Source organism: Cygnus olor, chromosome 19 (assembly GCF_009769625.2).
Source record: "Cygnus olor isolate bCygOlo1 chromosome 19, bCygOlo1.pri.v2, whole genome shotgun sequence".
Lineage (NCBI taxonomy): Eukaryota > Metazoa > Chordata > Aves > Anseriformes > Anatidae > Cygnus > Cygnus olor.
In genome coordinates this window covers 7,264,388-7,290,634 of record NC_049187.1, presented here as the reverse complement: position 1 = coordinate 7,290,634, position 26,247 = coordinate 7,264,388, and the positions used below count along the sequence as shown (strand labels likewise).

Here is a 26,247-nt window from a genome sequence, read left to right as displayed (position 1 = left end):
GCTGGCTCAGGGGGCAGGAGGACTGGATCTAGCTGGTGCACTCCTCCGCTCAACCGGCTCCTGGCTTGGTAAGGCTTTGGCTATGACAAAATTAAATTTCTTGTGTTGATGATGCTTCTGTTGTTCTGACAGAGTTCCCTTATTTCTTGTCTCGGGTTTCTCCTGCCTTCTTTTACATGCTTGACTGCATTTGCTTCCTCCGATAGCAGCACGTTTATGAGCCTTAAATGAGCTGATTCTCTCTGAGCTCTACACTGAAGTCCCTGGCTGTGGCTGCTTGAAGATATTGAAATAAACAGCTTTTTCTGCAGCATGGCACCCGCTCTGTGGGGTGATGCACCGGGGTTGGACAGCTGAGATCCCCCCCCTGGAGAATTATCCCTGGCCTCTCCAGCCTTCTGCTGCAGGCTCATTTGGAAATGGCACTTCAGCACAAGACCGGCGCTTAATATATCATTCAGGCTCTGTTCATTGTCTACAGATAGTAGTGTAACCTAAGTTCAGCAAAGTAATTAGGAGAAATAATTAATGGCTCTCAGTGATAAAGCAACCCCTCTCTCCCTCCCTTCTCCCTCACCATGTGGTGCACCTTGGTAGTGGCTCAGAAAACACAAGAGGACGTTACGAATCAAAAAATAAGTCTTTACCTGTAATTAACTGTGCACACAAAAAGGAAAACGGGGTGATCAAGCAGCAGTTGATAGTTGCTTTACTGTAGGAGAATACACCATAATCAAATGCTCATGGCAAAACGTCCCTTTAAGTTGTGTTTTTTTATAACATTTAATCCAAAGAAAAATAAGTCTCTACCAAAAAAAAAAAGTATTTAAACCGTACACTATACGGAGATGTGTGGATAAGACACTGCATTCCTCACATACCATATGCCTAATGGCCCCCTATGTTCTCCTTAAGTGCAAGAAAACAAAACCCGTCAATGAAGTACAAAATCAATGCAGCAACTGGAGCTGTAGGCAACAGCACGTGGATGGCCTGGCCGCCAGTGGGATGTGAGACTATGCAGCAAGGATGGACCAGAGCCCCCTCTGCCCTCCCTCCCTCTTGTGTGGTGGGGCTCTGGTGGTACCATGACAGGCTCTTTCAAAATAGGACACTAAAAGAGGGTTTTTAAAAAAAAAAGGAACAGAAAAAACACCCCAGCCTATACCAAAGTAAATAAATTAATCGTAAAAAAAAAATCCCTTGGGTCGCGGCACTGTTTCACCAGGGCCCCGGTGGCCCCTGGTTGCCCTGTGCAGAGCAGGGAAGGAGCATCGCTGCGCGGGAGGAAGGATGAGCCACGGGTCCCTGCGGGGCCGCGGCACTGGTGTGCACTCGTGTGCACTGGTGCAGTCCCCTCACCGCTGCTCGGCAGTCGGCACGGTGCTGCGGCCGCCCCGGCCACGGCCGGGATGGTTTCGCGGGTAGGAGTCGGCCCCTGGTTTTCTGCGTACCTCTCTGCTTGGAAAGTGGACCGAAAGACGTTGTGCAAGTCCTAGCGTGAAGGAAGGTGGAGGAGCCGGTGGGGAGAGCCACCCATTACCTCAAGCTCCCCGGGTCCCTCGGGTGATGTGCCTCGGCTGGGCTCCCTCCTCCCAGGCCTCAGAGGTCCACGAAGCCGCACAGCTGGAGGACGAGCACGCCGAGGAGGATGGTGCCAAGGCCGGCGCGCGCGCCGGGGGCACCGTTGCAGTCCTTTTTGTCGACTTCGCACCGCGATTGCTGGCACAGGACCCCCTTGAAGCCTACGGGGCAGACGCAGCGCTGGTTCTGGTAGCAGGTGCCGCCGTTCTGGCAGAGCAGGAGCTCCTCATCACAGACATTGGCTATGGGATGGGAGGGAGGGAAGGTGAGGGGAGTTAGCCTGCGGCGTCTTAAACCCCTCGACTGCAACAGAAACTAGAAAGCTTTTTGGCTTTCTTCTCTGGCTCCCAGGGGTTAAATTATCCAACCCTCACAGGGCCAGATCAGTCCCAAGGCTGCAGGAACAGAGTGAGGCCTGCAGACTTCAAAGCTTTTGGGATTTGGGAGGAATGATTGGAGTCTGCTCACCCCACAGCCTGAGCATCACAGGGCAGCCGAGCAGGTGGTGCTGGAGATCCCCCCTGTGTCTGGGCCCACTTCCCGCTGACCCCGGCTTGGTATGGATGCCCGTGGTGCTGTTGGGGTACTTACGGAAGCAGCCCTGCCTCCAGTAGTAGTTGGGCAGGCAGTCGTCGCACTTGGGCCCCGTGGCACCTTCTTTGCATTCACAGTAGCCGGTCTCGTTGCAGCGGTCGTGCAGGGAGCCGATCTGGTTGCAGTTACATTCTGGCCAAAGACAGCGCCGTCAGGCCTTGTCCTGCCCGCGGGCTTTGTGCCCGCTGATCCCTCCCCTTGGAGGTGCTGGGGACTTTGGGAGAGCCTGGCTATGTGCTACAGGAGGGCCCTGGGAGAGCCTGCATGGCCCAGGGGCTGGGAGGGCATGGCTGCATGAGGGGGGGGGGGGTCCAACAGCACAAACACAGGTACGAAAACCACTCCCACCCAGAGCTGAGCAACTCCTGCTACAGCAATGCATCTGAATCCAGTTAGAAAACGCTATTTGGGCTTTGTTGTCAGGAAATTGATGGCGTGGCATGCTGCTGAGGCTCTAATGGCTGCTGTTATCTGGGAGCACCCAGGTGGATGCATTGCCCCCTGAACCGAAGCCCACCCCACAGCATGAGGCCGCTCGAGCGCTCACCTATGCATACATTCTCGTCATCCAGCTCCGCCGAGCTGTTGCGGTAGAAGCCCAGGCGGCAGTGCTGGCAGTGCTGGCCCCGCGTGTTGTGCTTGCAGCTCACGCAGGTCACCACGTTGAGGAAGTCGATGTAGCTGCAGCGGTTGGAGTGGCCGTAGCACTCGCAGTCTGCGGGGAGGAGGAGAGAGCTGGGCCCAGGGCATCCCTCCCTCGCGGGCGAGGTGAGGAGCCGTAGGCTCTGGAGGAGCCTTCTGCTCCAGCAAAAGGCAAAGGTCACTGCCTACGTGGGGCTGTGTGGGCTGTGTGCGCGCACTGGGGGCCGTATTTTGCTGCTGCAGGGGGGTGTTGGGCTGGGGACCCTTGCTCAGAGTGGGGCCAGGGTGGTCTGTCCCTGCAGGGGTACGGACAGGTGGGAGCTGGCCCCAGGACACAGTTTCTTCAATGAAATGCATAATCACAGCAGCAGCCAGTGGGCTGTGGAGTGGTGTCAGGTGTTAATTAAAGAGATGCCTCGTTAATGAGCAGAGCCCAGCTTGGTGCCTGGAAGGAGAAGGGAGAGGTGCAGGGCTGGGGCTTTGATAGAGCTGGAGCACTGTGCTGGGGCAGCCTGGCCTGGCTCGGTACGGCATGGTACGGCACGGCCTGGCCATGGCAAGGAGGAGCTGGGCAGGCAGAGCACTGGGAAGGCCCTGGACAAGGCTGTGCTGGAGCTGAAGCTGCTACGTGCTCAGGTAAACCCTGGCTGCCTCTCTGGCCTTTTCCTCCTGTGTCCCTTCTGCGTCGTCCTTGCCATAGTACCTCCCCAATCAATGTCTGTTGTGAAGTATGGTGACTCTCAGCTGTGGCTGAGCGTGTTAGGGCTTAAAATGAATGTATGCAAGGAAGTGTGGCTTGTGTGGGGTTCTGCAAAGGGTGGTGGGCCAGTGCATGAGGGGGTGACCAGGGCTGCCTGGCACAGCACAGGGGCGCTATCAGTGAGCAGAGCATTGCTCCTGTTCCCAGAATGCAGGGCTGACCTCTCTCAGCTGCAGGCGTGTGCTGGAAAACAACCACCCAGGTTTAATTTCTAGCCAGAGGAATTTGATTACTTGCTTCTTGTATTTGCTTTCTATTACTCTGAATCGGGATGATGAGCACCTTGCTGCGCTGGCAGTGTGAGGTTCAGGATGATGGATCTTTCTGGGAGTTTAAAAGGACAAAGCAGGAGGAGAGGAGGGATGCTAGCTGCCCTGTGGCACTGCCATCCTGCTCAGGAGGTGTCCCAGCCAGCTGGCAGGGGACATCGTGAGCAGTTGTCAGCCAGTGTCAGGCAGGTCTGAGCTTCCCCGGCCATTGGGAGGCAGAGGCAGGCTCAGAGCTGGGGTTTCTGTCCAGGCTCTTGCATTAAACATTCACGGATGGCAGAGGAATGGGAGGGAAGGACGTGGGCTGGCATGCACAGAGGACTGGAGGAGGAGATTTGTGTCAATGAAATGAAGACAGAAAGATGGAGTAGGGCAGAGGTTTCCCCATGGTTCGCAGCTGCCTGAGGAGGAGCTGAGATGGTAGTAATCCTGATCCCCTGTGAAACAGCTACTGTTTGACAATATCCAACAAATTTCATCTCAAATACTTCTGGCTGCTGCAGTTCCCAAGCATCATTCTGCCCTAGGGATGTACTCTTACATACAGCTATCCCGTGACTCGTATAGGCAAACCCTCCTCATCTTCTGTGTGCCTGTGGCTGCTGCACCACATCGCTCTTGCAAGGACTGGGAGCCCCGGAGCACCGCGCTCCTTCCCCTTACCTTTATATGTTTCGATAGGAGCCACTGGGCCAGAGTCTGGTTTGAGCCGGATGAGTTTGGAGATGTTTGAGGGTGCTTAAGAAAAATCAGAGACAGGCTTTTTCTCTCCGCTTAGCACCACTTCGCGTCCTACACTACTGCGAGCATCTCTGGTACGAGAACAATGACGAGCCAAGCCAAGAACACCGCTCTGGCAGCGCTGCAAGCTATTTCTGCACCAGACAGCTGGTAGCTGCTAAATTTCTCCTCTTCTTCTCCCCTCCTCGAAGTTTGATGCATGAGAAATTCCATGCACAGTGATATTGCAACGCTCAGAGCCGGGTGCCGGGCAGAGGAGCCATCCACACATCACCCCTACACAGCTACCAGCTGTGGCCTTGGTTTGATGGGGGCCAGGCCAACTGGCCCCCCAAAAGCTGCTAGGAGCACAGCTATGAGCTCAAACACTACAAGTGTAGGCATGGTTTGAGGAGGGGACCCACAGGGGCCATGCTGCTCCAGCCCGCTTGCCCACACCAGCACCTACCTGGCTTCTTCTTGTGCTTCTTGCCTGCAGTGTGCGCTGTGCGCCCTGCTTTGCTCTTCGGGGCCACTACACGAGACGATACGACAAATCTGAGTGCTGTGATGGGGGGAGAGCCCCCAGAGTCCACCGAGCTGGGCTGGGTGGTGGCTAATCCACCAGGAGAAGTGGCTGCCCCTGGCCAGGATGGTGCCTGTGCGAGCCCTTTGCTGCATGGTACGAGGCAGCAGGGAATTACGGCAGCACAGGCGTTAAAGGTCATTGCTTCTGGACAATGGGGTTTTGGTGCTCGAGGATTTTGTGCTGTTGTCACTGTGAGGCTGCTGTGGGGTTGGGGCCTCCTCAGCTCTCTTTGGGTCCCCCCAGCTCCACGGCAGACTGTCCTGCCCATCCACATCTGCCAGCCCCAAAAACGTCTCCAGTAAGATCTCGGTGGGGTGAGGAGAACGGAGCTGGACCAGACCCTCTGAGGAGGAGAACGGATTGTACGATGCTGGGAGATGCTGAGGATGGGCGTGTTGTCCAGGCCGATGGGCACTGAGGGAGAAACCTGTCATGCTCCTTTCTTGGGAAAGGGCCACGGCCTTACCTTGAATGTTCTTGGGAGGCTCTGGTGGCTTCAGCTTAGGTCCGAGGGCTGCTGCATTTGTTGGGCCCTGAACAGCTTAAGGGGGCGTTAGGTAGAAAGAACACCAGATTTAATACAGATCCTGCACTCGCTTGCTTAAAAAGGTGACAAAGGGACCAGAAGTTCTAGGCAGGTTTCTAGGGCGGGTTGGGGAGCTGTGTGTGGTTGAAGATGCGTTGAGGCGGGGATGAGAGACAAGTCTCCTGGAAATTAGAACCCTCTAGTATGAAGAGAGATGGAGAAACTACTCCTAAGGGGAGGGCATAGGAGCTGCTGGGAAGGTGAGTGTTGGCATGTGGTTCTTATATTACACGAGTGTGGAGAGATGCTAAATCTGCAGACCACTGTCAAGACTCAGAAGTCCCCCTTGTTCAGCACAGAGCGTCAGCGTTACCTGGCATTGATGCATGTGGGGCAGACCCATCTCTCATTACTATACGAAACATAATTTTGTCTCTCTGTGAGGTTAGAGAGGTCCAAAAGCACAGCAGTTCCAAAGAGCCTGAATTTCAGCACTTTGTGCCCCCGTGTTGAGTACTTCCAGATGTCCTGGGCCCAGCTTCAGTTGTTCTGCACTGGAAGGGGTGTTACTGTCCTTGGGGGAGCTAGCTACAGGTACCTCAGCTGGAAAAAGGGGGCTGAGCACCAACAGGCAACTGCCAAAGCATGCCAGTGGGAACCCTGAGGAGGAGAAACTTCAGCCTCAACAGTCAGCATGAAGCCTCCCAAGCTTTCCACCGGGAGCTTTGTAGCTCGCCTTTGGTAGACACGTGGGAGATGTGAAGCAAGGAAATCTGTAAGAAGGCATCTATGCTGTACAGGACACAAGCCTATCTGTTTACAAAGTTGTTCTGCTCTACAAACAGACTCTGGTCTCGGGAGACAACAGGATTTCCATGATTCTCTCTGTTCACCCCAGCAGCAAGCTGAGAACAATCTTCTGTACCACTTATTGTCCTCATCTTTCGTGTATGCGACTAAACCCTGAGGCTCAATCCAGCCTCACCAGATTACCAGCCACGTGGAGGGCACAGACAAACCCTGAGCTTCTCCCAGGCAGGAGGAGGAGAGAGACGCATGGAAAGTAGAGATGTGGAGCTAGGAGCTAAAGCATTTGCTGGGTGTTGGGCCACTTGCCAGCAGGACCCAGCTCAACCACACGTCTCCTACCTTCTGATGCTGTGCCAGCCTTGGCCGGGGGAAAGCCCACTTGCAGTGGGGCAGCCGCTGACAAGCTGGTGTAGTCTTGCAGCAATCAAAGAGGAAAGCTGTGTTAGGAGGTGTGTTGGAGGAGCTGGAAACCAGCGAGGAGCTTGGCTTCTCTCTGATGGAGAGCCAGAGCTCTGGGGGACAAAACTCAGCCCTGTGGCTGTCCCAACAAGCATGTGCCGTGCAGGTTTTCATGACTTGCCTGCTTGGTGCAAGTGTTACAGCCCCTCTGAAAGCATGGCTTTTGGTCTGTGTGTTTGTACAAGGGCTCTCGGTGACTGGTTTCCACCCCTCTCTGCTTCGAGGAGCTTCGTTTTAAACACCACACAGAGAGAGAGCACAGGTATTTTATGACAGAGGCAGCAAGTCCCAATTTCTAATTTAAACTTCTAGGCTCTCCTTCAGGCCCTGCTCTTGCCTTGGAAATACCACTTAAAGAATTTGCAAGCCACTGCAGAGGAATTAAAACAGCAGGAAATTTATAGATCACTTTTGTTTGATTTCTCTGCAAACCCTCACCCCCACTGGCTCCATACCCCTCCCCGTCTCCTCAATATTGGTAACAATCTTCAGGTTTGCTAGAAAACAAACCAAGGAATAAAATTTTAAAAGCCATATTATTAATTTCAAGCTCCAGTTGGGTAACATAAGGAGGAGGAGGAAAAAAAAAAATTCCTCGATCCTTGCCAAGTTTCAAAGGACAAACCCGAGTAGGAGAGAAATGTGATTTCCCAGCCTTGTCAAGGGGATAATAAACAATGCAGAATAAAAAAGAAAAAAAAATCTTTTTTTTTTTTTTTTTAAATGATGAGCTCTAAAAGAAGGTGATAGATGTTGTCCTTTTCAGCTGGAAAGTGGAAACCAATTGATATTAATATGGTGTTAAAGAGAATATGAAAAAAGCCCTGTGCAAATTGGCAAGGGTTTAATTAGAGTCACAATAAAAAACAGCCCTGGAGGCATTTTGCTTTTTAGTCATTCACATACACCTCCACTTGATCGCATTTACAGAGCCAGGAAAATTATTAATGCTCATTATCCTGAGAACCTTTCCCTTGTAGCTCTGTGACAGTAATGGACAGTTTTACATTTTGGGAGTGGGAGAGGCTTGTTCCAGCCCCAGACCCGTTTCATACAAATGGGAAGCACTGGGCATGTCTTATCTGTGGGGCTTTTATCAGCCCTGGTGAAAACACTAGGTCTTCGTGGGTTTCTGGTTAAGTAGAATAAATTGAACCAAGAAGTCAGTTTTTATGGAAAAAAACTCTGGGCAAGTAATATTTGGAAACAGCACAGGAGTAGTGGGGAAGGACCTTGGAAAAGCCCTTTTCTTTAATCCAGTGCCATGACTTTTCCGGGCTTGGTTTTAGTTTTCCCAGAGGTAAATTGGCACTGCTGGGATTGCCAGGTTACAAACTGCTGGGGGGAGGGGGGGGGAGGAAGGAGGGGGAGGTAAATGGAAGCAGGAAAAAAGTTCCTTTTGCTTATATTGAACGTGGGGAAAATTGTAACAAATGGCAAGGCAGAATTTCACAGGCTTCAAGGAAGGTTTAGAAATAACAAATCTGCAGAAGGCAAATGAGAATAGCACTTAATTCATCCTCCTTAGGGTAACTGTGATTTCCCTTCATTCTACCCATTTTGGCAGCCTTGACTGCATTCAGACCACAGACCGTGTCCATAAACTCAATCCTTTCCCCCTCTCACCGCATGACAGGCGAACGGGCACAAAAGCGTCCTACGAACATGACCACAGCTCCACCTTGACCACACAAAACACCACGAGCAGCCAAAGGAAGCAGATGTCTAGCAGATCCATGCAACCCAGAGATAACCCAAATCTAATCTACTCCTCTAAGTCTACGTGCTACGCTGCTTTCTGCCTTGCTGCTACCCACTAGTGTGCGGAGGCACGAAGGAGAAGGGAAAAACACATCAGTCTGGCTTGAAATACCTGTTTTTTTCTGTCTCTCTTTGACGGGCACAGAGGCAGCGAGCTCAGAGGCTGGTCTGATGATGCTTGCTTATGGTGGGAAGCAGAAATTCAGAGGGCAAAAGACAGTGCGTATGTTAGAGGGTGAAACAACACCGTGATGGGGCAGGGCCCTAGCAGGATTTTTTTTAATGCCCATCTGGCTGAGCTGACCCTAAAGGAAGGAGGGATTTGTTTAATACTTCTGAAATTCAGGAGGGAGGCGATGACAGAGTACCTCATTTGGGGATTCTTACCCGGCTCGGGGTTATTGCGCCTCCTGCAAACGGGCATCTTGCCAGGAGCTAGAAGGGTCACCTTTTTAATGAGGTGTTTTCCCTGAGGTCCCAGCGAGTTCGATTCAGAGCCCCTTTGGGATCTCATGGTATTTAAAGAAGTACTTTACATTTTGCAGGACCGGAGGGGGAGGAACGTCTTAGGACCCAAATGCCAGAGCAGAGGAGGGAGACCAGACTGCCTCTATAACGGGGCAACGGCAGCTGCAAAACCCAAACCTGCATCTCCTTTTCTGCACAAAAATAGGAATTGGGCAAACTCTGCTCAACTCTTGTAAACTCAAAGCAGAGTAGAACTGGGCTGTACTTTGCTTCCCTACCCATGCTCAGAGGCATATAACGCTGTCTGGCTATTGCCAAGGTGCTGGGGGACCCAGAGCATCATCTTATTTGGAGCAGCCCCCCAGGGGCTGCACCATTCTGGGGTGAGACCTGGCTGTGCAAAAACCCAGGCTGGGGACCTGGGTGGAGGCGAGCAGCTCAGCTCAGCCCTGCCCTTATAAAGCCAGGGATGCCGTGGCTGTTCTGTGATTATTATTATTATTATTATTATTATTATTATTATTATTTGTCCCATAACACTAGGTAATGAATGCATTGGCTCTGGCCAGGAAGCAGGAGAAGGACTAAATCCCGAAGTTCAGAATGTTTTCCAGGTTGCCCAGAGCAGCTGGGCAGACACCCCCTTCGCCCCCAACCCCACACAGGTGCCTCCCTGCACGCCCCAGATGTATGACACAAGCAAGACAGAGCGCCGCAAATCATACATGAGGCAGACACTAAACACACCACCCACGTATACACAGCACTCACAAAAAAACAGACCTAAAATGTTGCTATGGGTGAGCATGGATAAAAATCATGACCCCAAGTGCGTGGTGGAGATGCAGCTCCTCGTCACTGCCTGGGGACGTGGTGATGACGGGAGCGCTGAGCAGGGGTGGCAGACAACCTCCTCACACACGTCTATGTCGTGCACCTGGGTGAGGAGCACTTTTTAACAGATAAGAAGATAGTAATTCTTTTGCCCAGGGTCATTCCTGCTCCATGGAAGTTGGAGATAACCCCCCGGCTTCCCAATTAACTACTCAAGCAGGGTACCTCCATGAATATAGCTATATTTGCATAAACATGCAATCAAGTTTCCTCATCCCTTTGACTGGCTTCTGGCAGCTCCCCCAGACAGACTGTTACTAACATACTGTGGGTGTAAAACGTCCTCCCGGGAAATATCAGGCCCAGAAAGCATGGCAATGGGAGGAATGCGTGTCTAATTCCCCCATGAGAAGCTTAAAAAAATGTCCTGCTGTTAAGTTTTATCTGCTCATTTCCAAAAGAAAAGTGAAAATGATGTCTCCCTGTTCACAGGGAAGGGAAGGTGGAGCCCTGGGAAAAAGCACAAAGGTTTTCTTCCACGGGGTGATTTCAGAAATTAGGAAAGGGTGTTGGAGGCGTGTGCGAGCTCCAGCCCCCAACACGCTCCCTTGCTTCTTGTGCAGCCGCCACTTGGGGAGCATTAACGTGCGGCTCGTCCCTATGAGCACTGCCCTTGAAAATGCAACAGCCTGTGCTCAGTCCTTGAGTCTGGCACAGGGACTTGGTGCAGGTTTTGGAGAGCCAGCAAGGAAGGAGCCAGCTTGTCCCTTGACCTGATGGCCAGTCCCTGGGGTGGTTTAGCAAAGCCTCTGCCCTGCTCTCAGTCTGTGGCTTCCCCCTTGGGAAGTTTTCCTGGCTGAGAGAGTGCAAGGCTGGGCAGAGCCCAACCCAGCCTTCCCCATTGTGCTCTGGGAGCGGCACCCAGCAAAGATACCAGGCAGCTGTCCTGCCTGCTGTGGTATCCTGTGTGGAGCTTCGGGGACAGAGCAGGATGGGTTACAGCTCTGCTTGTCTGTCCCTGCAGTGGGACAGTGAAGTCCTCATTGCTTTCCTCCCTTGCCTTGTGGTGGGAGCTGTAAGTGAGCATCTCTTGCAGCCGTGCCAGCCCTGTACAGGTCAATATTGCCAGGTGGCTCTAGAAGGGAGATTTGAAAACCTTTTCTTTAAAAAATAAAAATAAAATTAAAAAAAAAAAAAAAAGAATTGAGAGAAAAAAAGGGAAGAGTGTTGCTTCCCCCGCATCCAGTCCTGGCTTCACTTCTTGCTGCCCTGATGGTAACAGAGCAACAGTAAATTGAGATTGGTTGGTGAGGAGGGATGTTAACCCATTGCGTGGTTGTCTCATGGACTGGGGCTTTGAGGTGGACCTGAAGTGGCTGGCTTTGTGGTTTTAGTAACAACGCTTGCTCTTAGCTCATGATGCAAATGTCAAAGTGCCCTTGGACTGAAAAGGGGATAAAGCAAACTGGGACTGCCCAGAGGCTGAGGTATGTGAACCTTTTCAGGGTGATTTTTATCCATGTCCCCATATTGTCCTAGCGTGCAGATAACCAGGCCCACCAACACAGCAGCCCCACACAGTCCCCAGTGTCACCAGAGGAGCTGGCGGGGGAAGAAGCCAAAAAAGAGGAGCCCAGCGGTGGAGGCAAGGCAGGGAGCGTGGCACCCACCTGGTTGGGTGGTGGTGGTGGCAGGTAGGGGAGTGCTGGTGGTGGTGGTGGTGGTGCTGGTGGTAGTGGTGCTGGTGGGTGTTGTGGTGGTGGTTTTTGCAGTGGTCGTTTTTGCAGTGGTAACCCGCTGCGGTCGCTCAAACGCTAGCAAGCAAAGAGAAGAGGTGGGAGGCACTTACTGATGGGGCGTGGAAGGTTTCTTTGCCAGCCTGTGAGGCTGCTGCTGCTCAGGCTGAACTGGTGACCGATTTCTCAGCGTGGTTACAACTGGGGCACCGGGAGGTTTCTGAGGATTAAGGCGATGGCGGCTTGATGACGCTGGATGCAGCAAGCGCTGCGTGCGTGTATGCAGGGGCTGGAGGCTGTGGCTGCATCAGCTTACTCTGTTGGTGCAGATATTGGCTTAAATACTTACAGCTCTATCATAAACTAATTGCCAATTAAGCTCGAAAAGGGGAAAAGAAAGCACGCCTTGCAGAGGTGGGGAGAGAAGGGAAGAGCAGGGCCCGCAGGCCGCCCTGCCTGAAGGTGGGCTCGCGCTCGCTGACGTCTCCGTGCCAGATGGCGGAGCCGGGCCTACCCCAGTGTGGCGAGCAGCACAACTCCCTCCTGACCCCCTAAAGGCACTGAGCTACTCAGCGCCGGCAATATCAACCTGTGCTGTCGCCGTTTGTTCATTTCCACTGGTGTCCTTCATTCCACACGGCAAATTAATTGCTGGCTTAACTTTGCAAGTCGCCGCGGCGCTGAGCAGGAGCGCTCCTGGGTGCGGTGCCTGTCGCACCGTGCTTGCTGTAACAGCCGTGACTAAAATACCATGTGGAGCACAAATTCCTGCTTAACTTACACCTGCTGCCCCTGTGTCCTTGTTTGTCCCACTGCTTCATGCAGATTATTGTGCTTAATTTCATAATAGCCCTGAGCTAGTTTAAATACTTAATTTAGGTCACTTCTAGTCTCCTATGCAAGCTAAATAATCTCTCCTTAACTGGCCTTGGTTACAAATCCCTCCTGTCTGCTTTCTGCACATTGCTCTAAGCACACCCCCAGCTTCATCCTGGCAGAAAATTTTGATGGGAAACATTTTCCAGTGAAACAAATGCAGAGCTGAGAATGCCAAGCTGTATAAAAGGGAGAAAGAATTGCCAAAATGTTTTTGACCAGAAAAGCAAAGAATATTTTGGACTGTCACAGCATTTTTTTAAAATCCTAAATTCCTTAAGGGAGACTCCTGGTTTTTATTTGAAGTTTTAAAATATAATTACTCAAAATCTAAATATGGTTCATTTACCCAGAAAAACTGTCCTCCAGTTTTCAATGAGGTGCATTTTTCTTAATTGTGTTTGAGTTTATCTGAAAGTATTCCTCCTCCAATTCTTTCTACTTGCCTGCGAACTGAAGAACTCGGTATTCATTCAGCTCTACAATTTGTTTCTTCTGGAGGCCTAATTCTGAGCCACAAACTCAAACCCAAGCTTCCTTGCCCAAAACTCAAGGCTCTCTGATAACAAACTACCTCCAGCTTTGTTAAATAAGGAGTCCTATTATTCCATCAGTCTTTCAAGAGAAATCCCTCCTGAGCTCCCCACTCTTTGCTGCAGACACTTCATAGACATGTTCATATACATACACGTGTCATGTACATACAGACATACACATACTGTATATATATTTTTACAGATAGCCCAAGGTGACCCAGCCTGGGTGCTATGCCAAATAATTCAAACCCAGCTCCTTCTCAGAGCAGAAGTCTGCAATACTGGGGGGAAAAGTTCACAGCGAGCATTGGTGTTTTTGAAGAGTCTTTTTTTATTTCCTTTCCGGCTGCCATTCTAACGAACCTCATGGGGGGAAACCATGCCAGAGGAAGAAGCAAAATGAGGCTACTGAAGTCAAAGAAAGAAAATATAAGACTCTTTGACAGGATGGAAAATAAGGCACAATTAGGGAAGACTTATTGCCTGGAAAATGATAATGGACAGAAAATAACCATTTTTTTTCCTAGTAACATCCACAAGGACCATGCACCGAGGTGTTAAATGCCAGCATTTCAGTTATGTTTTTACTTACTGCCAAAGGCTGAGCCTGCAGCTGCACCTGGAAAAAACAAGAAGTGTGGTCACTGGAAGCAGGATGCTGTTGTCTCTGATACCAACAGAAGATCAAACAGATAATACAACGTGGGACCAAACCGCAATTAATTAGCAGGGGTCTTGCTCATAGTTACATCAGTTTGCTGCAACATCTTATAAAGCTGCTTTTGTCAGACCACAGAGACAACCAGACAGAGCCGTCTGGGGTCTTGGTATCTCAAGCCTTTTGCCTGGGGAAGAAAAAACAGCTTGGTCCTGGCTGATAGGTTTTTCTGTTAGCCATTTCCTTGACCTACCACTGAGGCCCAGCAAAGGACAAAGCACGTTGTGGTTCCCTGTGCTAAGTACAGACTGTAGGGTCTGAACCAGCCTGTTGCAGCCGGGCAGGTCTCAGCGAGTGAGGAGGTTTGAACGCCCTTCTCGTTGCAGCTCTCAATCAGCAGGAGACTGCAAAGCCACTGGTTTCAAGCCTGCCATTCAAGGCATGGAAAGCTTCAGCTTGGCAGGAGTATATAGCAGAGGGCCAGTGGTGGAAGAGGTAGGACCACCAAGAGGAGAGGACTACGGAGAATGGTGTCTCTTGCAGAGGAAGAAGATGTCAACGGGGGAGGAGGAAGTGGCAGAGAGAGAGTTGGGGGAAAGATAGAAGACTGACAGATGGGAAGAGAGATGAATGGGAGAAAAAAGAGCAGAGGAGAAAAAGAAATAGGAAGAGACACGAGGAACGGAGGGGAGGGAAAGGGAGAGAACAGCATGTCTGTGCCTGTCAACACCAGAAACTCTCCCAGGCTCCTTTGAAATGATGCAGCCGCTTGGTGGTAGCTGACAAGCTCGTTCCCTTTCAAAGAACCTGCTTGTCTACCATCCCTGGCACACACAAAACATTCCTGTCACGGCCTTCGGAGCCTGAATTTCAGCTTTGATCATCTTAAAGCACATAAATCTTTCAAAAAATTTGGGGGGAGGGAGGGAAAAGATTCTCTTTGGTAATGCTCAAAGCTGCTGCTTGAAAGGCTGAAGGGGCTACTGTGGCTCTGTGACATTTAAACAAGTCTGCTGATGTGGACCGGACAGAAACCCAGGAGAAACTGGCTCATCTGTGATGTTTCCTGCCCCAATTCCCCTGCTCGAATGATGGTGGGTATATATCCTTTATCTCATCTGCGCGCCTTTGCTTCTGTCACTGCGTTGCTACAGCAGGCAATTGGATGAGACTGGAGCTGCGCAGAGGGACTGCAGCTCTTGGCGCCTGCCTGAAACGCCGAAGTACACAGAGTGGGATCCAGAAATCAACCAGGATATCCACCGTGCTGCGCTCCTGCAGCTGAGCAGCACCATCACTGAGCTCATGGGCTATGTGAAAGCCAATGCTCTATGGTGGCCAAATAATATTTTCTCCAAGGGACAATAATTTGCATTGCTACAAAGCCACAGACCTACATTTTGGCCTATACTTGTACAGACATAGACAGTCATCACTCATCTGCTGCTAGCTAAGAAACCACCTTAGTATCCACCCAGCTCGCCTCTCTTTTCTCTGTGCGCCAGGACGCAGATACTCATTTCCCTTCCGAAACACCCTGCAGAGCTACACGCTGATTTGAGGAAGAGAAGAAGATGACAACTTGCTCCCATCCATTGGCGTTGTGCAGCCCAAGGTGGCAGCACGGCCAGGCCTGGCTCCCCGTGGGTTACTTACATGCGTTGGGGGACCCGTTGGGGAGAGGCAGGTAGGATCCTGCTCGCCAAGACCTGGAGCGAAAGTTCTTCTTGCACTTGCCGCAGTCCTGCCCCGTGGTGTTGTGCTCACACTCGCACTGAAGGCTGCCCTCTTTGAAGGTGCACAGGTTAGCGTGGAGGTTGCATTTACACCTGGAAGAAGACGGGAGAGGAAGTGTCAGGTATTGCTGTGCCTTGTCCTCGCCCCAATGTAGTGCAGTCGGTGTATATGAAAATGTAGCGGTGAAGCTGGACTGGTTACCCCTCTCCTGTTTGTTCTGCAGGGTTTTTTTCTACTGAACTCTGCTGTTTTCCCAGGGCATCCAGTGCTGGGGTTACGATGCCCAAGGTGGATCTGCAGCCTCTATTCCAAGAAGAGAGGTACTTTGCTCCCACCATCCAGCTGCGGTAGCAGAGACCATTTAATGGTAAGTCAGAGTCCCATCTGAGACCCCAGTAAAGCGTTGCATATATTTCAGTCTGTTACAGAAATCTGGCTGCTCTGCTCTGATGCAGGCTTTTATTGGAGGCAGAGGGGACAGCTTTGGGCTTTCAGATGGAAGAGCACAGATAACTCTGGTGCGACTCAGCCCCCTGACCCCTGCTCAGTGTGCTAAATCCAAGAGCATTTTCTCCTGTGGGGTGAAGCTACACAACACAAACCCTTTCTGCTACATTCAGTGCAACCCCAGCCCGCTATGCCCAAATTAATCCAGAGAAAAAGCTGCCATCAGAAGCTGCCTTTTAGTCACTGCCTCATCGGAGAAGGCAACAACAAAAAACACTGTTCAGCAATTCGCAAGCATTAAGAAACTTTTAATGAGCTGTAGGGCAGTATGCAGGGAATAATTATCTTCACACACAGTAATTCCTGTTGCTCTAACTCGGAAGGTGACTTGTGCAGAGCACAGAGGCTGAGCCCATAATTCACACGTGGCTCTATCGACTCCTAGGACTTAGTTCAGGCCATCAGACAGAGACTATGGGGACCAAACCTTCTCATTTCATTCCAGACAGTGGATCCCTAGCACAGTGTGATGGTTTTTCACTGCTTTGTCCATGGTGTAATAATTTACACCCTTACAAGCAGAACCATTACAAAATGGTAATGCTGTACCTAACGTGAATGGGCAGAGGAGTCTGACCAGGCAGCGTGCTGCTTTGCGGGGCTAATTGCACAAGAGACTCAGAGCTGAGGGAAATGAAACACTTGCAGAGAAGATGAAGGAAACATGGCCTGTTTCTTCTTGTGCTCTATCTGCTCGGGGATAAACAAAGTGGATTAGGCTGGGAGCCGCAAGCGGGGTCCCTTCCCAGCTGCCAGCGCTGCGCATGCGCTTGGTGCCTCTCCCCCTCCGCTTGGAGCCCCCATGGAGGCTCCCAGCCGCCGTCCTGATGTGGTGAGCACGCCTTTGCCGTGCTCCCGTTCACGCATGGCTGGACACGCTGACCTCGCTTAGGATTTTTTCTTTCCTCCCTCCCTGGCCTTAATTCTAGCAAACAGCGGTTGGAGCTAAGCGTAAGCTGGATGAGCAGCTCCCATCGTACAGCCCTGCCCGTCTCTGACCAAGCATGGGAGGGAGCTTTGCAGTCTCTAAAAAGGAAGTGGGAAGTGAATTGGGTCTGTGGAGCAGAGGCTGTGACACGCTCAGCACGCTCCATTGGTGTCTGTGTGCTACCAGAGCTGGAGGTGCTGTGTCACGGCCAAAAGCACTCGCAGCCTCCCAGCACCCCTGCTCCGTGCGCAGGCTGTGGACCTGAGCAGCCAGGCGAAGGAAGCAGCTTTGGCCATCACTCACACCCAAGGGATGCTGTACTTCAGCCGCTTCGTGTCCCCTCTGCCTCCCATGAGGACGGATTTCAGCCGAGCTGTCCCAGCCCTTTGGCAGAGGCGATGCCCAGCCCTCGGCTGCTGCAGAGCCTGGCTCTGAATTATTCAGAGTCCAGCGAACTCAGCCTCCTTCTCTCACTTCAAAATTAGCAAACAGGAGGGGAGGGAGGGGAGCAGGCAAGGGAACAGGTTAAAGCAGGTCAGAGCCTCACCACAACCACATTGGGCTCTGAGTCAGAGCAACAGCTTTGGGGAGCCACAGCTGAGCTCCTCCTGCCCCTGAAAAGGTGCCTGCCTGCTCCTGTGCCAGCAAGCACAGCTTTTCCAGAGAGAAGCCTTGCTCCCTAATTGGTGTAAACAAGGAAAATTAAATAAAGAGAAAGCAGAGGCAGCCTCTTGTCCTTCTTGCCTGGGTCACCTATTTCTCACTGCTCAGCCTGTTGCCACTGTGCAAAAGTTTCGTTATCCAAAGGATCAATTCTACCAGGGAATTGCTTTCTGGTTTCGACCTCTGAGGATCATCAATCTAAGCAGAGAACTATAACCCCAGCAAGCTGACCCCACAACACAGCACTTTTCAGACCAATCAATCAGGCTGCATTATTTAATAGCCAACTGCTGGCCCACATTGCCAATCCCATCTTGCTCAAAGGTTTCTGCATCTGGGCCTCCCTGCTGCTTGTGCTCAGCGTTAAACCCCTTGTTCAGGCTCCTCTGCCTCCTCCTCTGGGCCTGCAGCCCAAGGACGTGTGCCCGCTGACGGTCTGTGCTCAGCAGCATTCCCCAGCCAAGATCCAGCTGGTGAAGATGGGAGAAAATGATATTAGCCCAGTCCCCTGGGTGGGAGCTGCTTGTCCTGCTTGCCTCTGCTCATCTTCCTCAGGCATCCAGCCATCTCAGGAAAAGAGAGGATGAAGGGAAAGGTTAGGAGCTGCTTAGCAATGAGGCTTAAAGAGCAGCAGTGGGGCAGACGCCTGTGCTGTGTGCTGCAGAAGGCAGTGATGGCCTTTTCAGTCCCAGGCTGCTCTGGCTCTGCTCTCCTGGCAGCAAGGTGCTGAGTGCGGGGTGCTCAGAAGAGCTGCTAGCTTTTGTCCTCTCCAGCTCTGGTTCAAGAGTAACAGTCGTGGCAGTGGTTCTTGGTGCCCACGTATGGTGCAGATGTCGTGGGTGACAGTCTGGAGGAGAGCAAATCCAGCAGGAGCCACAGCACTCACAGGTGCCCTCAGTGGCCTGGGGACACCAAAGTCCCGCGCTGGGCTGTTGGTCGGTGCACACACAACTGCCTTTTGCATTAAACACCTGGCTCACTCCGTGCCTCAGCAGAAGTTGCCAGAGCAAAGCTTGGCCCAACGCGTTGCACAACGGGGTATTTATGAGTTTATCCTCAGTGCAGGTCGTTCAGCTGCTGCCTTCCCCTCAAAGTGGTGCAGTGTGGTCGGAGGCTGCCAATGCCTCCACCAGGGAACAAGAGGGAGCTTGAAGAGCCAAGGAAAGTTTACAGGAAAGTATCCTTTTTTTTTTTTTCCTATTTTTTTTTTAATGGTTGTAAAGAACAGTTCACCGTCCCTGCATTTCTCCAAGTCAGCATCCTGGAGGTCACAGCAGCAAGCGGTTGGAGGCGTTCTGGTGCCAAGCCCATGTGCGAGGGAAGGATGCGGCCCCGTGCAGGCTCTGAGAGGTGGCACAGCCTGCGGGTGAGTGCCGCAAACCCGCAGGAGCCGTGCTGGGAGCGGGACAGCAGCCACCACCCTGAGCTTTCACTAACAATGACTTTTGAAATAATTTTTAAAGACTTCTCAGCCCTTCACTTTTCTTCCAAGGGTCCTTATGTGTTTTACAACCTCTTTTTTTGTCCATAACTGCATTTTGCAGAGCAGGAAATGTAGGCAGAAAAAGACAAAGAACATCTCTCTGTTCATCTTCTTCCTGAACTTCTTGCTAAAGAGACACCTTTTTGGGCAGCCACTACAGAGGGCCACCACCTCCCTTGCCAAGTCTCCCTCCAGTCCAGCTCATGCCAGGATCTCCACCCCGTGCTCAAAGGGAGGATGCTGCTGCAGGGCCAGGTGGCCCAGGGACACTGCAGGGACCCCTCTTGCTGGCTCCCAGGCCACTGGGCTCCTGCTCTCCCCCACCACCGATGCTCTGGGCTGGCAGTGGTGCCCCCCTGCTTGCTTTCTGCTTACCCCAGCTGGCGCTGGGGGGAGGCAGCTCGCGGGGAAAGCTGCTAATGACTGCCATCCAAAGGAAGGATTATGATAGCTTTCCCCTGAATTGTTTGCTCTCAGTGTAATTGATGAGACTTTAATGAGTCTCATGGGAAGATGTGTTTGAAGGGAGCTCTTTCCACTCCATCCCCGAGGAAAATGGTGTTTCAACTGATCTCAGCTCTCGGGGAAACATGAATAACTCTTCCCCCCCTCTCTCTATTGTTATCCCCAGCCATTGCTTGCAGCGTGCTCCGGCAGCTGGCTGGCCACGACTCACCCACTTTTACCTGCTCCTTTGCAACCGTCTTGGCAGCTCAGCAAAAGCGTGGAGCCAATCTTTTGGGCAAAGCATAAAGGGTGCTGAGCTTGGATTGCTTCTGGCCCATCTGTGCGTGCAGAAGTAAGTGAAAATAGCTTCTAAAGGCCGGACCATGTACAAAGCACTGTCCCTTTGGGGAGGGTGGTCACAGGACTTGTCTTGCTGGGGATCGCTCAGGCAGAGGCTGGACCAGAGCAGGGCTGAAAGGGCCCTGCCAAGCACAGAATGGGGCAAACGCAGCTCATTCATCCCAAGATTGGAGTTGGGAGTGTAACTGAGCTGTGGTTCAGAGCCTGAATGGGGAGGATGAGCCATCTTAATGCGCTGTTCCTTTTAGCGCAAGCCAGGGAGGGAGGCTTCTGGGTTTTGCTGCTTTTTGCAGAGCCAAAAAACTGAGAAAAAAACTCCCTGGGTTAGGTCAGAGGGACATGTTGTGAGTGGTTTCTTTTCCTTGTGGGTTTTTGCTTTTGGTTGTGTGGTGGGGACTGATGAGTCCTCCCAGCGGGGAGGAACCCTGCTCGCTGCCCTTTGAAATGATTTGAGGTTTGGGTTACAAAGAGGAGACAATTTAAAAGATGCCAAAGTGGAGAGCATGCTAGCTGGCTGTTCCCATTCGAGAGGCTATTTATTTTAAATAAGTTGACACTCACCAGCTGTCAAGATCCTGCTGACTGGTGGAACGTTATTTACATTCAAAGCTGTCTTAAAAAGCAAACACGAACCCAAGCTTCCCCATCAGGGGGTCGGGCAACAGAAGGGAGGAAGGGTGAAGAGGACATCACACGGATACATGAACATAAATACTTGCAGAGTAATGTGTATAAATGCTCTTGGTCTTTCTCCTGGAATGCAATAATGCCTGCAATTGAGTTCATTGGCCAAATTGAATTTGGGCTCCTGTAGAAGTCTCTTTATATTAAGTGCTTTAACATACATCACCTTCTCAGTCTATCGATGAAATTCTATTATCTGCTGAGGGCCGGACGCAACTCGGCAACAAAATCGGGGGGGAAATAAAAATCTTCACAAAACTAAGCCAGGAGCTGGTAATAGGACCTTGGGCGTCTGTCTCCGGCTATTGACAAAGTGTCACAAGTATCTCGGTGAGGGGGGAGCTCTCTGGGTTTCTCCCTAACCGCCTCCCTTCCCCTCCATCTTGCTGCAGTGGAGGTAAAACTCTTCACAAGACTCAAGGAAAGCCAAGCAAACAGTTGCTATGCATTAACTTAATTTAACTATATGACCAAGAGCAAGATTTTGCTTGAACTGAAGCTAATTCCAGCCTGGGTGAGTGCCAGGGAAATTCATCCTTCCAGCTCTCGGGGGCTGCCCAGCGTGGAGGCGAGGACGGGCCGAGGACCGCGTTGCCATTGGCGCAGACTTGGCCGTCCTTGACACGAGGATGCCATTACCTCCCGGGACCCGACGCCTGGCTGCCAGGAGCTGTGGGGACAGGCATGGGCTGTCCTTGTCCTGGTTTTCATGGTCTTCCCGAAGCTGCTGAGCACGGACAGAGGCTGGCTGGGAGCTGCAGACGTGCTGGGCCGGTTCTCGGGGGATGTTTGGGTGGGCCTGTGGCTTGTTTTGGGGCCACACTCCTGCAAATGAGGCTGGGCATGATCAGCTCTGGAAAATCCATGCTCTCACAGATCATTGACCTGAGGTCCCTGTGTGTCCCCTTTCTGCAATGCAGCAGTCATGCAGCCACCAGGTCCCACCCCATCCTCACGGAAAAGTGTTCAACTTGGGCTTCTGTTGTTATGTAAAATGTAAGTGTCCCTGCAAAAGATTGCCCAACACATTTGTGTTTTCCTTCCTTTTAGAGACAGTCTTGTCAGACAAGTCAAGATTGCAAACCTCTATGGCTAGATGCTCTCCAACAAATTCATCAAGGTTGATGAGACCGAGGAACTTCCAAGCAGGGCAGAGCAGCCTGGGGACAGGCACCCTCAGCTCAAGCTGAGCTGTGATTGCAGGGGGAAGCAGGCTGATTGAACTGCACTGGCTTGGAGGACAGAAGCACAAGGCAGCCGCTGGGCTGAGCAGGAACTGTTCATCTTTAACAGCAAAACAGCATCGAGCATCACCGCATCTCCACAGAGCTGCTGAGAAGGCAGAAAAGAGTACGGTGTGTGGGCACCACTGACAGCTAACCAGCTCGATTTATTGGCGGAGGTGCTTTGGGGGACAGCTGTGATCCTCCAGGGCTGGAGTGCCTGATCCCAGCCGTTGACGCCAGGATAAAGGGCTGGGAGAATTCGTTCTGCTCCACCAGCACAACCTCACTGCTCCCACTCATGCGGAGAGCGAAGCCTCCCAGAGCACATCTGCAAGCACAGCATCGGGACTGCTTGAGGGGAAAGCAGGGGAGACCAGAGGGCCTTTCCCTTCAGCTCATTTGTGAGAGCAAAAAAGATGCCAATGAAACCCTAAGAAAAGCAGTTGGTGAAGGGAGTGAAAGAAATACCATTACAAAACTTGAAACCTCATCTTGTTGGTGCCTCTGACCTGAGCAAATCCTAGAGGTGAGGCACTGCTGCATGGGTCTGCTTGGTGGTGAGTATCGCTCCCTCCTCCTGCCTTTCTCTGGGGATGCGCATCACTGGCAGGACAGATGGACAGAGCATGCATTGGAGCAGAGGAAGGCGAAGGAGAAAAATCTTAATAATCAGCCTAAAATTGATTCACTTCTGCTCAATCTGATTTCTCCTAACTGGATCCATGTGTCCTGGCCATGGCACATTAACTTCAATTATGGCTTATTAATGTCTCTGTGATGGAGCGTGCCCCGCTGAGCACTGTGGTGACTGACGTTATGAAGGGGAAAAAATTACTCCAAAGAGACGTGGCGTGTAATGGAAACAGAACCGGCGGCTTTCATCACACCGTCCGCCAGGCCTGGCAGCCAGGAAAAGCTCATTCACCTGCTCTCGAGAAGATGACCGAGCTCATTGCTGCACCAAGCAGAAAACTGAGCAGTGAACTGAGATCTGCGGGGAAAAGTCTCTCTGCTTCCCCTCCCCACCGCGCCTGGCACACGCACAAGCACACAGGCCAAGGGCTTGCTTGTGTCTATTCCTGTCCTGACTCCTCTGTATCTCCAGTTACTCTGCAGATCAATAGGGACAGGATGTAAGGGAAAAAAAAATTAGATACCAAGAAGAAGAAAGACAGTAAAAATAAACTCATCCCTGGGCAAAGAAAAGGACCTGGCTGAGGTTGCGGGAGATGCGGATGGAGCGGGTAGGGGAAGCCCTGAAGCACCAGCCCACTGCACCAGCACCCAGCCGTGACCCTCAGGATCCACCAGACCCTCCGGAGATCCTGCCAAGCTCGAGCCCCCTCTGATCCAGCCTACAGGAGGGGGGAAGGCAGCAAAGTCCTTCCCCTTCTCCCCACGTCCTTTACTCCTTCTCGCTCTGCTTTTCTGCCAAGCCCTGGGAGGTTGTGGTGAGGCGTTTTCCTTGGTGAAAAGCAGAGGCACAAAGGAGGGGGTCCCAGGCTGGCCCAGGGGATCAGAGAAACCCCACTGGACCCTCCAGCTGGGGCTGTAGCATGAGAAACCCCCCCTGGGCTCACGGTCTGCTCTGAGAGCAATGACTTTTGCTCTTCCCTTGACTGTGAACTTCAACTGGAAATGAGCTGCCACGAGTCCCTCATTGCCGTGCAGGCACTGACAGCTGTCTGCCCAAATCCTGCTGCTGTGCAGGGGCACAAGTGATGCCACATTGCTCCTCCAATGCTGTGGGCCACGACCGTGCCCTGCTCCTCCACTGCCATGTACTGCAGCCGGGCACTGCTCCTCTGCTGGCCCTGGGCTGCTTGCAGCTCCTGGTCCCTGGCTCCTCTGCTCTCCAGCTGGGATTTTCTTGCTGCTTTTGTCTTTGAGCCTTTATTTCTTTGTAATCATCTTCCCTCTCATTTTCTGTGACCCCTGTGGTGAATCCCTAATAACACACCCCATTTTATCTGCACACTCTCTTCCCGCTGCTCATATGTGGTCTGCTCTCGTGTGCTGCAAGAGGCAACGCACGTCCCCAGCCCTCCCCGCTCTGCCTCAGCCCTTCCTTGAGTAGCTCGCATTGATTTCTCCTCTCTTCCTCTCTCTAACCCACCCCTTGTTGAGCCACACAGAAGATTTAATTTGGTTTTAGTCCCTGCACTGTAACTGGCTTTGCTTACAGCTCGAATTTGATTGCTTTCCTGCAAAAAACCTCTGCTTGCTGGGACTGGAATAATCACAGGAGCAGAGTGAATTCACACAAAGCTTCTCCACCTCACACACCACTTATCCACAGCTCCTCAGTCGCTTGCCCCTCGGTGCTGCGAGAGTCAGCCCAGGACAGGCATTGACTCCTTCCCCGTCTGCCTCTCCGGGAGGAGCGATCACCTCTCCTGGGAGCCTGCAGCAAGCCGGGAGAGCCGGAGCGGGGGCAAGTTGGGTCTTGCTATAGCTCAGCGCTTGGAGTTTGGGCCAGAAGCAGCCGATTTCAGAGTTTTCTTTGTCCCCAGCCAAGGAAAGCCCTCTCCTCCCAGAGGCCCTGCTGCATTGGCAGTGGAGGTGAGCAGGAGCCGCTGCTCTGCAGCAGCCGTGGGCAGCTGGCCACGCGGGCGGCGTGCCAGCGCCGGAGGGAGGCCTCCAAAAAGCAGCCGGCAAACCCGAACCCCTCTCGGTCTTGCCCCAGCAAAAATGCAGCACTGCAGCTCCCACGGGACACTTGCGGTCTGAGCGTCATTGCCACTGCTGTCCCAGGGCTGTGGAGTCTCTGATGTCTCGTAGAGGTTGTGCCGCCCCCTCCCCTGCTTTCCTCCCCTGCTCTATTGGCCTCTTTTCACAAAATCTATGGGGGTTTTCTCCCGCAAAGCAATCTCTGCTGCTATTATATGGTATTATATTTGGCCAGTGAATTCAGAAGATGGTGGGATTTGGGGGCGGGGGGAAGGAAGGCAACTGACAGCCAGCAAGATGCTGAGTTATGAAGGATCTCACCAGCACAGCCAGGAACTAAAAATGCTGAAGGGGCACATCCTGCCCAAGGCACATAGAAAACATAAAGGGCTCTGCAGAGGCAGACATCCATGGGTCACCAGCACCAACAGCTGCTACACCATATACTAACAGCTCTATTCTACTGTGTACCTTAAAGCATCAAGCATCCCAGAGCTGCTGTGGGTACGGTAATGAGGCCTTGGTTACCTGCACAGCACCCACGAGTTTTATCCATGCTTGGAAGCCAAAGGTCATTGCACAAGGGCATCAAATATTTAATCAATTACCACTTTATGAACTGGAAATTCTGCATCCCTGTTACAACCCTGAAGTCTAACCAGTCCTAATGAACTGGCACAGCACCTCCACCCCTCCCTGCCGACAGCCCCCATCAGCCGGTGCTTTGGCTGTGAACTGGCTACTACAGCCTTGCCACTGCTGTCACCAACACCAAGGAGCTGCAGTATTCAGGTGAGAGGGAAGGCAAAGCACCAACCTTTTATCCCTCCTTTACCTGCTTTCCCTTCCTTTCACTCTCTGCTCTGCTATTTTGCCCCACCCTGAGCTGCTCCAAGGAATGGATAGCACACAGACGAATACAGGCTGGGAGAGGTGGCTGCTCGTCCCTGCCCGCGACTGCTCTGCAAAAGTGGCCGAATCCGCTCCCACAACCCTGCTGCCCTTCCCACCACCCTCTGCCAAAAGAAAGGGCTCTTCCATCCCACTGCTGCCGCTTCCTTTCCCTTGGAGCGCAGTCAAAGCTGGCCTCAGTGGCACCTGCAAAACAGTTTCGCTTGCAAGTCTCAGAAGCAAACAGTTTGGAAACGATACAAATGGGTTCTCTGTCGCTGTGGTGATCCTTGTTAGCAGGGGTGGGTGATGGGGAGATTTTTTCCCTCTCGCCTCTAAGTCTCACACAAGCTGAATCCACAAGCTGGATGGGAAATTAGCCATCTCGGCATTTTTCCACCTTACTTCGCTTTTTTGGTTGATGTCATAACGTAACATATGGCATTGTACAGAGAAACAAAAAACAAAAACCAGGAGAAACAAACCCCCTTCTGCCTTCCCCTGCCTCAGATCTGTCTCTGGGTTTAGCCTCACCCCAAACCTCTCCGGTCTGAGACAGGGCTGCTCTGGGGTACAGGGCTGAGCCAGGATGACCCATGCTGCTTGTACCACCCGCGGGATGGCGTGTAATGGGGAGAGCCTCATTCCTCACCCCCAGATCCACTATACCACCCCTGAAATATTTGGCAGAGGCTGCCCATGTTTGCACAGCTGGGGACAGGGTGAACGGGGGACAGAGGGGGACAGGAATCTGGGAGGGAACTGAGACCTGACTGTCCATCCCTACACCACACTGGGAAGGACACAGCCCTTCTTGGACACCCCCATG

The 26,247-nt window shown here is 52.1% G+C and overlaps 1 protein-coding gene and 2 long non-coding RNA genes across 4 annotated transcripts in view; 2 read left to right on the top strand and 1 right to left on the bottom strand.

Moving 5' to 3' along the window:
• Positions 1 to 693: 693 nt before the first annotated feature.
• NTNG2 (netrin G2) overlaps positions 694 to 26,247 on the bottom strand; it is a 46,450-nt gene continuing 20,896 nt past the window's right edge. Inside the window, exons 4-9 of one of the 2 annotated variants that reach the window (XM_040531179.1) lie at positions 15,479 to 15,651; positions 13,757 to 13,783; positions 11,687 to 11,830; positions 2,726 to 2,893; positions 2,176 to 2,310; positions 694 to 1,826 (exon numbers count right to left, since the gene is read on the bottom strand). In XM_040531179.1, the coding sequence (XP_040387113.1) occupies positions 1,603 to 1,826; positions 2,176 to 2,310; positions 2,726 to 2,893; positions 11,687 to 11,830; positions 13,757 to 13,783; positions 15,479 to 15,651 (871 nt within the window). In that variant the 3' untranslated portion in view covers positions 694 to 1,602. The remainder of the gene's footprint in view (positions 1,827 to 2,175; positions 2,311 to 2,725; positions 2,894 to 11,686; positions 11,831 to 13,756; positions 13,784 to 15,478; positions 15,652 to 26,247) is intronic. The other variant, XM_040531180.1, reaches the window with a different exon arrangement.
• Positions 3,367 to 13,780, top strand: LOC121057286. Its single transcript, XR_005813738.1, has 4 exons — positions 3,367 to 3,456; positions 3,607 to 3,609; positions 11,411 to 11,503; positions 13,367 to 13,780. It is a non-coding gene; the product is annotated as an uncharacterized LOC121057286 (long non-coding RNA).
• Positions 15,581 to 18,642, top strand: LOC121057287. Its single transcript, XR_005813739.1, has 2 exons — positions 15,581 to 15,680; positions 15,783 to 18,642. It is a non-coding gene; the product is annotated as an uncharacterized LOC121057287 (long non-coding RNA).